Genomic DNA, 15,908 nt, shown 5'->3' on the forward strand with positions numbered 1-15,908 from the left:
CTGAACCCATTGGCCTCTTGTCTTCATGTCGTCCCTATAGAAAAAGTACGGTTATCTCAATAGAGATAGCTTAGACGCGGAAGGAAACTGATAGGCGAATCCGGAAGATGAAACGATTTCTTTAAGCACAATGGGATGATGAAAACTCCAAAGAGTTCCAGATCAATTGCCTGATATGGAATGTTTTCTTATTACATCAAAGTGATTGCCATTCTCTATACTACAAATAGAAATTCAATTTCTCCCGTATGAATAGATTGTTCAATAGTAGTTGAATGCCATAGGTCCAAACATCATTTCGTTGTATTTCTATCAATTTCTGTCAATTAAGAAAAAGAAAAATACCACTCAAATGTTGCACTTTGTTTGGTGATTTTAATAATACGAATATGGAAACAAAATGAAGAAGATAAAAATATATGTTGTATGAAGGCACGCGATTAGGTATCGACTATTTAGGATTATGTAGGCATCTGTTTTATTCGTTTTAAAGCTAAATCCAACTTCATTGCCCTTAATTTGTTGCCGTTAAGCCGATACTGTTCTTCTTGGACGGAAGAAACACTTGACTCCATCTTTCGCTTGTACAAGGACGTTATCAATCAGTTGACTGCTTTGACCAGGAGACAGTTCAAAGTCGAAATTCTGCATGATCTTGGCAATCACGAGTTTGATCTCTATCTGTTGAGTTGAAGTAAGATATTGATTATAAGTGTCATGATAAGTATTATACTAACAGCAAGTCAAAGCTATATACACACACATTCACAAATCCACAAACAAAGCAGTGTTGAACATAAATGCTTTCAGTATGACTTTCTGATAACGTTCTATATACTTGGGAGCAAGAAGAAGAGAGACTATTAGTATTAAAAAAACACCGCTGATATACGTCAGCCATCTACAATGAGTTCACAATTGAAATTGTAAACGGATGTACATCATGCTTGGAAATGCCTTAAAAATAATAGAGGAGAAAATATCAAATATATAATATGTACTACAAACCAACCGATACATACACGATCTGAATTGCATCACTCGTCCTATACTACAAGAAGTATGTAATACCGTACAAATGTTTAGAAGACTCATGAAAAGTTTGGCATCGAAAAACCCCGTTAATCTCCAAGTTAGATACAGTAGACCTAAAAAATGAATTAAACTGCAGCATAGAGCTGTTTCATTCTTCTATAACTCGCCATTGAGGCTAAGAACTCGATATTTTTAACTCCGGTGTAAAACGAGGAATGAAGAGACGTACTAGCCGCACAATTCAGTAAAATTTGTCAATTTCATATATTTGATAATTTTAGAAGAATGAATTTCTACATACATCAATATACCACACAAAAGTTCGTTTTTTGTTTTCCATATTATTCTTTTTAGTGAAATCCGAGTCCCTATACGTGGGTGCCAATGTGACAGAGGTCATTCTTTATTCCAACACCTCCGATAGAATTCGAACCCCTTACTACTGGATTACAAGTTCTGGCGCTCAACCGAACGAACTAAAGAGAAGTTTTCTCTAGCAGAGCGGTATATTGTGGCTACTCATACCTCTGCAAATTTCTTCCCGATGCAGGTATGGGGTCCAGCTGAAAATGGCGTGTAGGCATACCTACTAAATCTGAAAAGAAACAACATTGAGTTTGTTAATATTCAACAGAAATACTCATCATGACGTAATAAGAAATCATAGTAGAAGATTATCTTAATGATTAGTTAAACTATCTGTGATTAATTTGAATTATCAATCATTTTAATACAGAAAAGATCATGGACGTACTTCTCTGAGCTATTTCCGTCAAATCGTTCCGGTAAAAATTCTGTGGGGTTTGTAAAATTTTGTTCCGCCCTGGACGTCGCATAGAAACTGACCTATAAAACATACATTAATTTAGTCCATGTTGTAAATAGACTTACAAGAATGTTAAAAATTCACCAATAGAGTAGGTCCACATGACAGGTTACTGTTCATTAGAACTTCTGTGTGGAGCTTTCGTGGCGATGGAACTCACAATGTATAAAGAAAAGAAGATGAAGACAGATTATATCAACCAATAAGCGTAAACCGCAGGTATAAATATCAGGTGACAACCTTACGTCTTCTTGATCCACAGCTCTACATCCGATATAGATCTTCTTACCACTAATGCTGTATGTCAAGACAAAATTTCCGTTGTCGACAGAATAATATGAAATTACGTATGATACTTTTTCATATGGAATGAATTGATTATTTCGTTATTGATGATTTAGAATAAATGCTACTCTGTACATTATTTTATATCATTTCATACTTACGCACATGTCGGTTCCCTCGGGTATCAGATAACTTCCCATGCTGATGCCCTTCGTTGTCTCACGAAAGGTAACCTTAGCTACCGGATAAATTCGGAGAGTCTCCTTAAATATCATGTCGAGATAGGGAAGTTTCTCAAGCTCATTCACGTTGATCACCGACACTGCTCCTATGTTTTCATCAATCTCGCTCTGTAGCCTCAAAAAGCAATATCAGACTCAATTATTCCAATCACAAACACTTCTACCCCAAAAAAGCTTTTTTTTCAATGTTAAAAAGGCTTTATTTGCTATATAAGATAAAAAAAAATCCAGAGCACGTATCCTCAACAAATGGCTCAATATTAAATGACCGTTAAACCACGTTTCCTAGATATATTTCAGTCATTTTCCAATAACAAAGCTTAATCTTAAAGAGACATTGTGCTACGCAACCGTTTTATCTTACTTTTGGTAACATTTTGGGTTCTGTCCGAGAAGGGAAAGGATGAAGCTCAAGGTATTAGCAGATGTTTCCTGTCCTGTTAAATAAAATTAAAAGAGGTGAGAGATTATGATAACATCTGCCATCAGCACTTTATGTATTTATTTGTTTATTTATTGTTTCTGTATATCGGTATAATAAGCAACATTTAATTCAATGTTTAGCATTTGGTATAAATCCAGATCTATTTACCTGCGACCAGAAATGTCAAAAAATTATCCACTAATATTTCGTCCGTCATTATTGAAGGTTGATCTTCTGAAACAATCAATACAAAATGTTTATTCCCTAATTTTCAGGCCCGTTCTTCAACGCGAATGAATGTTTTTGAAATTACAATTACTGAATACAGCAGCAGATATTGCAATAAGCTTGGTCTTTATGTTTAACAAAAGAACAAGCGAATAAACTAAAGAAACAAATGGAAAAAATTAATTCGTGAATAACATATTCAAGGCATAGGCATGCAGGAAAACTAAAACGAAAGAATGAAAAACTAAACCATGTTACTAACGGCTGATTATGTGATCGCAATATATGATGTAATATGTGGGTAAAATGGTCAAAGGATGCAAATTTCGCATAACCGTAAAACAAACGTGTTGTAAAAGTCGTAATTTAAAGTAATTACTGGTAAAACGAGGGCAACATACGAAATAAAATAAGTTTAAAGAGAAATTCGCCTTAGTATGTAATCAAAATAAAATTCTTCTGTCTCTAGGTAAATTCGGGTCAATTCAAATTAAGCCACGTACTGGAGATGGGAATCAGGAACAAGTCTATCTTCTACATAGAATAATGGAAAAGAATATATTTTGTTAACGTCATGATGGCGACCGTGCTTTTTTTCTCCATAATTCATGAATTTGGATCATTCAAAATTTGTTTTATTATGTTCTTTGACCTATTTACATTGATCAAAGAAATAATGAAATTAGGAACAATCCCTAGACGATTCAATCAACTGTGAACATCAAGAGTTTGGAGGGAACTGGTGTCGCAGTCTAGATATGGAAACGTCACAAAAGGGTTAGCTATGCATTTGTTTGTTACGTTGTAATGATATATGTGATACCCTTAACGTCAAGTTCTTTCCAAGCATTAAACGTTTACCTAACAGGTACCTTTCAGTTCCAATATGTACTCCAAGAGATCTCTTGGAATATAATCGCCTTTAGTTTTCGCCACATTTCTTTCTGAAATCTCCTGTTGAGCGTGATCTCTGAGAAAATTAATTGCTTTACGGACACTCTGACGATATCTCCATTTAAATGGGTTTACCTAAAATGAATAGGAAATGAAGTCAATAAACTTAGTTTGCACATTTGAAATATAAATTGATATGGATAAAATTGACGTGTTTTTTATACGCATTTGATCGATTATAACATTAAGAACAGTATTAGTCAAGGCAAAACGACATTGTTTCAAATAACAAGACTAAATGTAGAAATAAAGCAAAACGAGACGATACATACCTTGAAATGAAACAATTAAAATCCGTACAACGTTGTATGTATACGTACAGCTAAAAGGGGATTTTGCAGCGCATCCGCTAATCCGGACAGGGCTGTCCTCATGTTTGCGAGAAAGGGATGATTCTTTCCACCCAATGGCCCCATATCGAGATTGAATGCCAGCTACCAAAATCGATTAGAAAGTGTTCACTGATACACTTTATCGTGATCCTTCCAACACGTATGATTATACATTATACATAAAATTATATATTAAATATGATATCTTACACCCTAACACACTTCGTAAAACATAAATATAACATAGAATATAACGTTTCAATACCACATGTGTTTGATATATGAGGATTATAGCTGACGATAACATATACAACGCATATATATGGAGCTTAACATATCTATATAAATGCGATAAGTGTCGCACCTTACACAACAAAAACATTGTCAGTTTATTAAACGTATTCAACGTATGTATCTCTGTTTTGCCGTCTGCATTCTTTTCCAGCTGTTCTATGTAACGATCAGCAAACTCGTTGAATTCCGAGTCCTTTTGACGGATGTGACTGAAAGAGGTTAAAGAAACTAAATATGACCCTGATTTGTGATTTTGAACAAAGAAACTAGTCCCTAAATTAATGTTTTACCGATAACTAAGTAAGAGAAAACTGGCTGCAAAATGCTACCTCAGAATATCGTTAAGGAGACATATTGATTATGCCATTTAACGTTAAGTAAGATTGAATATCGAAAACGTCAACAGAAATATTTGTATAGGAGGAATATCTGTCAAATTTTAACACGAACGAAATTTTAGTAATTGGCAACGTGAAGATAGAATGTAAGAGTTTATTTGACATAGAAGTGTTTTATGGACTTATACTTATTAATGACAAATACACCGCACGTTGGTGTCTAATACTGATACCAGTGACTGTAAAATGGTAATGCGCGTTGCAAATATATAGCAAAAGATCCGTAACGCGGATCACCAAAATACTAAATGATGATGAAATCAAACCAAATAAAATGTTGAAAACGTAAACCAATATATTCAACATTTACTTCTAAATGAAAGACAAAGAGGAGCCACCCCGAATAAATCGTAAGTACATTTTTTTCCTTTTACTTCAGGAAAGATACTGCAGCAACATTGTTATAGCGTTGTTAGGAATTGAAATGATTGAGGTTTTTGCATCAGTAGCGACCAAACATTCACGCTCGACATCCGCTATTTCAACCCTACATATATCCTGATTCTAGAATTAGATTGGCTGTATAGGATGGTGAAGGTAGTCAAAAGTGTGCGCTAATATTAAGGGAAGTAACTTTGCCATGGTTAACGCTTTCTTATGATGTGTATGAAATAAATGATAACTATTTATTTTCAGAGTGACAAAATTTCGGATTGGATGATAATGTGCTCCACGATTTTTGCCTTGATTGGTTTCAATGATAAAACTTCGAAAATTAAAACATGACATGCAGATTTCCGACAGGCAACGTCGACTTGACTAAACAACCTCCATTTGTCTCAAATATAGAGAGCTGGTTAAAAAGGCAACGCATTCAGAAAATAAGAAGCGATATAATTGCTTATAAGAATGTTTCATCTTTATCAGCCTACAGTGTATTATGGTCTAAGTGTAAACACTTTTTGATTCTTTTTTGTGTTTTTTGTATGAATTCAAAACATGGCATAGGTCATTTGAAATCATAACTGACGAAAGGGCTAATAGTAGCAGATATCTGCATCCCTTTTGCTTATATATATATATATATATATATATCTTGAGTTCATATCTATAAATCTGACATAAAAACACCATTTTTCTATACACTTATTGCCCTATTCCTCATTTGCTTTTAGATGACTTACTGTGGTTTGAACCATTGGTCCAGGTGTGTCCTCATCGATGCCCAAAGTTTCCGATCTATCACTGATTCTAATCCTTGTCCAGCAAACCTGTCACATGGAAAGCAATATTATTTTGAAAAAAAAAAAAAAAAAAATGACGATTTTTTAAAATAAGATTTAACAAGTATAAGTATAAACACAATACATATGTATACATTAACCTGTTCTTATCTTGTATTTCCATTCGTATTCATATCTCGCAAAGCATTATGGATCAAATATAATTTTATGTAAAATATATAATGCTCAACCAGTTATAGGTTTAACAATGAACTATTTCAACTTCAGTGGGATATGTGTAGATGTACTTACCTTGTACCAAACAGGTTCACGAACTTTGAGTATAATCGTTTAGATTTCGGATGGTTCCCTGTTACCAGTACATCCTAGACAATTAATCACATTCTTGTTCAAAATTTGCACTGGACTTTGACATATTTACATCTTATAATTCACTCACTAAACGAAACACAATGCTAACTCCAATCCATTATTTCACGAATACTGTGATTTTTTTTCTTCTATTATTTCTTTATTTCTCTCTTTAGCTTAAACCACAACCGGGGTATTTTTCACGGGGGTAGTTTTCCATATAGTAACCTTTGAAATACCAATCCACTATGTACTGTAACTGAACAATGAGTTAATTCAAACTTTGTTACTATGATTTACCTTGATATATTCCGGATCTAAAACTATGACCAAAACCTGGTTCCAAAAGTATATTCGGAATAAGAGCCCGTGAATCTTGGACCTGAAAAGAAGCGTAAAGATTGTACAAAGGACACACAAGTGAATAGCACCTTTTAATAATTTGAAGTCAATTACAGTAGAACCATCATAATGCTGTTTCTTCATTAAAATAATTATTACATAATTCGAAAGGGAAGATAATTTCCTTGTAAATCGAGTAATATTAATGATTAAAAAGAAACCTTACCCCCAAACCGAAGCATCGAGACGATGACGTAACTTCACAGACCAGGGACTTTAAACTTTTAACTTGAATTATGTTGATTGATACGTTTATTCGTCTGTTTATTGATGTATTAGATTTTGCAATTACGTTTTAAAATGCTTTTCATCAGTTTGATGTAAGTAGGAAATAACTATGTATTTCTAAATCATCCGGATGAAAGCGTTAATGCTGAGCATTGAAGCCGACCCCCTCTGAATCCATATTTACATAAACGTTTCATGGATATATTTATATGATAGAAGATATGCATTTATCGATAACTTAAGCTCTTAAATTCCTGACGAATGGACCGTCGACTATCACTGCCTTCAATAGCCAACGAAACGAACTGTAAAAAGTAGGAGATGCATTATAACCATTACGGTGTGACTGGAAATTTTATCTTAAGCAGTAAAAACAACGTAACCAAACATTGCTATAGGATACACCATGTCACTGTGGTATTTTACACACCTAGCATTAAAAAATTAAAAGTTACAAAATGACCACCAACCGTTTGTTTTTCAAATCTGAACACAGTGTATGTGAACGTCCTTCTGCTCAGTTTGAAAATAACCATCAACAACTGTACATAACAATATTGGCTTGATAGATGTTCAGATATTAGATACTTGATATTCACGCAGAATCCTTTACTCACATTTGCAGTAAATAGTCATCTAAAATACCACCATCAGCAATCACCTTTTGGATCGATGGAAGGTTGCCACTCCAGAAGCTTCAATAAAAGGTAATTGATATCTAGTTTTACAACCAATCTCAATAGTCAGTAAATTTTAGTACATTGTACTAAAGAATATTGTGAGCAAAATTTGTCTGCGAACGAAAAGCTTTCTTTTAAAACCAAGAAATCTTTAGCTCGACTTAAATAAATGATTTTAAAAGTAGCATTTATTCAGCTAAATGAACTTCTTGTTGATCTCATTGTCATTGATGTATGCAGTACCGATCAAACATTTATTTAATTTGAAATAAAACATGATGTTTGCAAACACAAATTTTCTCGAGACTCAATATCATGCTCTGTAGATATCAAACAAAGTTCACGGACGATAAAATTCTCTAATTGAACTCCCGTAGGTCTGACTGTTGGTAAATCAATATATATAAATTGTTCTCGTTTTTTTGCATAACATATAGACGTAGAACAGGTAGCTTACACATATGCCGAATTACAAACGGTCTAGGTTGAGTTGTAGTGTAAGCGATCACAAATCGTATCATTGTCGGCATATTTACTTGTCAATGATTTATTATGGCGTATAAATAGGAAAAGTGTTGGGCTTCGATTAATTGAATTCATCCTCACCCTTGTTTATACTTAAAAACAAAAGTCTAATATCATGGATTCATTGACCACATACAACGTGCCTTCGGAAATGGTATTATTAATTGATGCAATCTACCGCACAGAAAATTGCAAAAGACACACATGTGTATTCTACCATATAATACAAATTTAGATAAAATACGGTAGAGCCAAACAATGAATTTAACTCCATCATACAACTGTTTCGTTTAGAACTCATGATGCCTAAATGTTAGACCTAGAAGGTGACTAAGGAAAACCCGATGTGTCATGTGTGGAAAGGAATGTCACAGATTGATGGAGAGGTGCACTAGCCTCATAATTCAATACATTTAGTAATTCTCATGTATCCAATTACTTTAGTAAACGAATATAAGTAATGTATTGTATGTTATATCAGTGACATACAATGTTAATCCTTAAATTTTGGCATGCGTGAATGGATTGCCTAACTTTTTGTTGAAATTTGTATATGTACACATACAGGTAAACACATATGTGTACACCAGGTAAGTAAATATACCCCTATGACCCAAATTATCGACGTCCCGTTCTAAAAATAGACCTGGTGGTATACGACAAGTTAGGAGAATGACATGACCTAGTTTATATACCCAGCATTAATAGGGGTGTGTCCCTCTTAAACCTATAGTAGTGCTGAAGTCGGTATCTATATGTATAATTATATATTACATGGGACCACTTATTTTAAAAAAATACATTCATGGTCGCGGAAGAGCAAACAGCTAGCTAATGTTTATGATCATATTAAGTATGTACGTTGCTATATACGTTTTGTTATTTCATTCCTCTTATAGCACATTAACACTTATTTCATCTGTCTTACTTAATCTTTTGATAAAAATGACAGCGTAAGAAGGGAATGATCTGTCTCTTTCAAAAGACAAGTGTCACGAATCTTCATTCGTTGTATATGGAAAATTATAAAATCACACATGAATCACCTGTTTTCTTCACACGACTAGCATGTCGAGGAAAAATAAGAATAAAGTATTCCAGTACATGCAAAGAGGCATCTGAAGTGAATAACCCTATAGAACTGATCTGTCTGTGCCGTCTTTACTGTGAAACAAAACACCAGTTATTTCTTACTGGGAACTTAATAATTTACAATATTTATGGAAGATAATTTGAACTATTTTTTGAAATACTGACCTGTCTCTGGTAGGTCCCGGCAGGTGATCATACTTTTGGTGTTGTCGGTGAATATGCCAAGCAAGAGACACAAGTGCACAAAGGCACACAGCGATCACTATCGCAAATATTTCGATGAAAGAGAGACTCATTTTCTAATGCGTCAATCCAGTGGCGGGTGTTTTCTCTCAGGCAAGACACACATACACAGTAATTATTGTTATCAAACTAGTTTTTGTGTGATATCACTACACACATAAGAGCCTTCAGTATATAGAAACGTCATGTATTATACACGTGTATGAGACGCTTTACAACTTACTGTAGATGTTCAAGTAACCATGTATTTACATTGTGATACTGGCCTAATTCAGGTCAGATAGCTTGTACATCGCAGTTTTTATTTCACAGTTCAGGAGAAATCAAATGGAATACACAGTGAACGCGTCATACTTATTTTAATCATATATCTTAATATACAATTTTTATGGCTTTATAGCATTACTGATATTATCATATTCTTGATATTACTTTACTACATGTTACAATCGTAGTATATTATTACCGCAAACAAACATTGGTTCTGAATCAGATGTTTTATGTTGATCAACCTATATCCATATTTTTATAGATTCTTAAAATAGCAGTATGATAGGATACCTGTAGGCGATGTAATGATCATCATCACAAACGTGACATCATCGTCATTTTTCATGAGCAACTTACGAAATAAGACTCAATTTGGTGGTATAACTAGCGAGCTGCCTCACAACATTTGCATATACATTTATACATAATTCCCAGACACTCTTTAAACCTTTAAGATTTGCCCGAAGCTCCCGATATCAACCGAGATATGTTATGGAAATACCGATATTTATCTTCGTTATGGTTTGTACTCGTTTAGTTCGAATGCAGTGAGTAAGTGTGAACAGCTTGTGAAAACTTCTGGGTTTTACATAATAACGATAACGATAGGTTTATAGGCTATGCCAACTGAATCAAAACTAGAACATCATCTCTTCAGAAACCTTGTCTTTATTATCATTTTTACAATATTTTATTATACAAAATACTATGAAATACTAGCGGGAAAACGTTTGGTTCATCTACTTAGAAATAGGACATACTAGTTAATGTCAGGTCTAAAGATCAGAATACCCAGAAAATTAACATAAAACGTGGAAAAGTAATTATCAAGTTTCATTTTTCAAATTATTTATCACTATTATTTTCATACAAACATAAGTGCATTGATATCATTTACACCGTTTCGTAATATACGTAAATCTAATCATAAAATTATATATGTCCACATTAAATGATAAATTTTATTTCTTTGATAAAACTTATCTAAAACACGGGTTTCATAATTTATTTTACATAAATTTCCTTAAACGTAATTGTCCACACAAGTACTAAATATCTTATTTGCCATTAGAGTAATATACCAACACGTGTATACTTTTGATATAATGTTCTATAATAGATATGAATTATATGATAGATAACGCATTCATATCCGTATTATAGACCAAACGTATCCATAGATAAACACGTAAATTAATATTCAATGATAACAGTGCTTATAAAGATAAACAAGTCACCAAAACATTAATTGTAATACTCTGACTGTGTCTTAATGTGTAAGAATCGCTGGCATTTCGTCCAGTCTCATCCATACCAGATAATTGCCACAATATTTTTTCTAATTTTACTTTTTAATTAGATTGGAATTTTTTAGAGATGTACCCTTCCACATTAAGACCCCCACGCGTTAACATCAGGGCCAGCAAGAGTGATAAGTATAAACTATAGAACTTTATCAGAAATTATTGCTGCTGTGAACATTTGTACATATAATAACATATTGAGTAAATGTCTAGGCTTTTATTTATTGTTTCTCCATTTTTCATAACTGGAAAACGCACACCACATTATTTCAATCTTTAGCTACATTCAAATTAAGCTCACATATCGCAAATGAATACTATGACCTTGAGTAAACAAAAAACAAACAAAACAAAAACAAAAACACAAAAAAACAAACGGCATCTTAAGGAAATATTTAAACAAACACCTTAAAAAAAGTTTGGTACAGTTAGTGTCTAATTTAATTAATTACATTTGTGAAACTTTAGGCTTTGTAATGGCACAGTCTCAATTTCAATACGAACTGTTCTCCTTCTATAACGCTATAACGCCATTACAAAGGATATGTCAATGGAGACCTATATAAGAAGCTATCTTATATAGTTTTGCTACGGTTTATAATTATGCTTTAGCATATTACTATCAAAAGCACATGGAAATGGTAAGAAACAAAAATATAATCACATAAACATAAAAAGTATCAAATTAACCTGAACGTTAAATCGTTGAGGTTCGAAAGACCATATTCGGAATATTTATCTGTGTTGGCTTTTTCACAGATTATTTGAGGTAAATAAAAAGAAAAAATCTGTTTAAAATTTCAAAATGTAATTTAAGGTAGATGGTATGCGACGGGATTCGGACATAGTACATCTGAACTAATGCTCCTCAGTCCTATACGGACTCATGAATACCTAGAGATGAGTGTAGCTATATTTGCCACAGCCTTATCGTTGACGTCACAATCATAGATACCGCCATCGCTGCTGAACACCATGTCTATGATGGCGCCAAGTTGCCGTAACTCACTTCCGGTGATGCGATGGCTTGTTGGGGTCAGTGAGGACAAATTCTCCTTGCTCGTATGATGGAACACAATGACAAACACATCTCTGTTCACTGAAATATTAAACAGTTATTCTTAAATGTATTTGGTTACATATGCACTTCACTTTGTGATAATTTCATTTGAAACAGAAGCACAATAGAACATTACTAGCCAGTTAGTTCCAAGGATTATTATCATATTATCGAGCGACTAGATCCTGCATATCTAAGTATGTAATAAAACTTACTGGCATGCCTGACTAAGTTATTTTGATATAACCATACATTTAGTCATTTTCCGACCAACTGAAGACAACCATTTCTTACGTCACAATGTCTCGTCACCAATATTACATTATGACGTCAATGATTAGATGCATTCTAAAATGTGTTTAATATTATGAAACGACTTTAACATTTAACATTTTAGAGAGCCTGTGATTAGTTCCAACAACGAATACGAAAAAAACTGTGATGGGTTTGTTTAAGGAATATGGTACGCCTTCCAAACGTATTTATGACTATTTGTCTATACAAGGATGTCATACTACAATCAGATTTGGTGTATCAACTTGCATGAGATTTCATGAATAATTGCATACATTGTGATTCGGGTACTTGTATATTAAAGCTGTGGCGGATAGTAAACTTTGGTTCAAAAGCAAGAAGTGCATGTACTATTAGATCATACTGTAAATGTCTTTATTAATTTCTTCAACATCAATAATCCACAAAATCAATTGCTGTTGAAACGATATTTTCTGAACATCCACGAAATTACAACACAGCCTATAGATACGATGAGATATGTATGTATCAAGCGTGCTTTAGTCGAAACGAAGGATTATTCCTAGTTATATATATATATGTATATATAAAACTAACCTTTAATACCGGTAAGTGCATCCTTGATGTTTGTTCCCACCCGGGACATATTTAAGCACAGGACAGCCATCATTCCTCGAGGAATATCATCCATTGTCTGGCATTGTTTAACGATCAAATTAAGGTTTTCCGTGCCCAGTGTTTTATTGAGCTGTCCCGTCAGCTCTCTGATTACCATATCAACCATTGAAGAACCCATCCCACTGTGTTTGTTTCGTATTCCAAGCACTGAAATTAGTTCATAAAGGAGACATTTACCATGTAAATTAATTTCTTTGGTTTGTATTTTTGTCAGCAAATAGAAAAAAATCGCCAACTATCTTTATCTCCTCAATGTGATTTTGTAGTACTACATTTCTTATATGTTGTGGTTTTAATTTTTAATCTGATTGCACTACGCAATTAAAATGCTTCATGTCGAATGTTAAACTTTTTATAAATAAATATAATTCCATGCACACATCTGACAACAATCCTACAAATACTTTAAATGATTTTTACTTAATTAGCCGACACTTACTAAAATGAAAATGAATAATTAACAAAAATATTTATCATCTTAAAACTAAAGAAAGCAATCGATACAAAAATCTTACCTACGTCTTTTCTTGGTGAGTGGACCGCTTCAGCAAGTTTTTTCTGGGCAGTTCGCAAATTCTCATCCTTTGTACCTGAAGTAAAATAATAATTTATCACATTGCCTTGTTATTAAGTGAATATACCCATGTCATATTTTTGCATACCACACATTTACAATATAGCGTATTGTGACGTCACATTAGATCATAAAAAGACGTCACACACTTACTGATTGCAATGTGACGTAACAATGACCATAGATATAGAGGGACATGGCGTGAAACTTTAGAAGTAAAATTTCTCTTTTTCTGCAATATTTCCTTGAAAAATCGATCATGTGATAAAATGGGTCTTAAATTCGCTTCCTTTTACATATGATTTTTAAAACTCGTCACGAATTATATATATATAAATTTTTACTCATAGATTACTTATCGTATATGTCTGGATGGTATAGCAAGCCTTTTTTTTCCGTTCTCATAGATTGATTATACATCTACTAAAGTAACACTATTCCTTACCCAATTCGTTTTCTAATGACGTAATTTGTTTCTCTTGCCTTCTAATTTGTTTTGACATATCCGAGATTTTCTGTGTAAATTCTTGGTGATCATTATTCATTTTTTCTGACAGTATTTCCATTTCAGCAGTTATGTTTTCGTTTTCCTTTACTCTTTGTGCTGTAGCTACCAGTGCTTGGTCACGGTCACGATTCGCTGATTCCAATTGCGCCTGTAACTCGCTATTTTTCCTCTTCATTTCTTCTATTTGTGCATCTGTTGACTGGTAATAATTTTCAAATGCTGCTTCTTTGGTTTGAAGAAGGCATTCATATGGATTTATTTTGGATGTATCTTCAACAACATTACTGGTAACCAGATTTTGAACATGTTGCTTATTGGGTCCAGCTCGTATTCCGGAATTTTTAATATGTGACATTAAACTGGTTTTTTTCTCCTTTTCCAAATGCTGTGTATCAGAGGTTGGTGGACATTTTGATTTACAATTGACCGTGTTCTTGATCAAACATTTTTCTCTGCATTCTGGACACAAACGGAATAACAATTTTCTTTGCCAGTCCTTACAAAACCGATAAACTTTGTCCATTTTGTTGATAGTTTTGTCCATTTCCGCGATGTTTTGTTTTGCTTCGAGTTTGATTTCCTGAAAAACAAAGAAACAAAATAGTGTAAACAGGAACTAAACTCAATCGATATCAAATCTACAATACTAACATTTCCCTAAGACGAACTAGAGGTCCGTGTGTTATTCATTCACTATACACGGCGAATAACAATGAAATAAAACTTATAATAACGATGTAATTAGGTAAATCAAATATTTTTTTCGAGTTTTTCTAGAAAATTCTTAATATTTGATCAAACGTTTACATCATATACAGAAAATAATCATTATAATACTAGGGTAATGACAGTAGTAATTTGAAATGAATAGCTAATTTGTCTATCAGTCTCAATAGGTAAATGCATATTTGAAGCTCTAAGCTGAACGATGATTTGTGTCTCGTTTGGCATAATTTCCACAAGGTATTTTTCCTGTTCAAAATTTGTTGTTAAAATAGAATAGGTAAGTCCTCTTGAAGAAATTCTATATCTTTAAACCGTTTTTGGATAAAGTGATCTTGTAACCTATGATTTTTTTTTAGTTCAAATAATTTGTACTAAGCGTATATGTTTTATGGCATTTCCAGATAAAAAAACTGAGCATTTTTAACAATTTAAATTCAACAGTACATTTGTTTGTGGAGTAATTTGTTGTTGAGATTTTATCGGCATTATAACTACATTAAGCTTTATGCAACTATAGTCGATTAATATAGCATTCCGTTGTTAACCAAGATTTCGAAGTATTTCGTCTTCTGTTGATTTCTGATGGAGAAAACTTCTTTTCCCTCAAAAATAAGCTTCGCCGACTCTTTGAACAATGAAATGACTGTATTTACCATATCATTTATTTCGATGCATGTGACTAAATTACATGGTTTCCTCGAAATCACATCCAGTATATCAACGATTTCTTTCAACGTACAATTTTCGTTAATATAGTGGCGAATGCTTACGCCTTCCATTTAATTTGTTCGTGTCCGTTCTTTTTAAACA

At 33.2% G+C, this 15,908-nt stretch overlaps 1 protein-coding gene across 1 annotated transcript; it reads right to left on the reverse strand.

Moving 5' to 3' along the window:
* Window positions 1-427: 427 nt before the first annotated feature.
* On the reverse strand, window positions 428-9,776 carry LOC132555117 (cholesterol 24-hydroxylase-like). The gene is made up of 14 exons (XM_060219460.1): window positions 9,646-9,776; window positions 7,801-7,878; window positions 6,854-6,935; window positions 6,494-6,567; window positions 6,143-6,229; window positions 4,691-4,829; window positions 4,315-4,428; window positions 3,913-4,069; window positions 2,981-3,046; window positions 2,753-2,825; window positions 2,308-2,503; window positions 1,790-1,881; window positions 1,561-1,630; window positions 428-681 (listed from the first exon to the last, which is right to left on the reverse strand). The coding sequence occupies exons 1-14, from the start codon at window positions 9,774-9,776 to the stop codon at window positions 529-531; spliced, it is 1,512 nt and encodes a 503-aa protein (XP_060075443.1). The 3' UTR covers window positions 428-528.
* Window positions 9,777-15,908: the final 6,132 nt, after the last annotated feature.

The sequence above is a fragment of the Ylistrum balloti genome, unplaced genomic scaffold, assembly GCF_031769215.1.
Source record: "Ylistrum balloti isolate Yb309-2 unplaced genomic scaffold, AGI_CSIRO_Ybal_v1 Utg370452, whole genome shotgun sequence".
NCBI classification, from domain to species: Eukaryota; Metazoa; Mollusca; class Bivalvia; order Pectinida; family Pectinidae; genus Ylistrum; species Ylistrum balloti.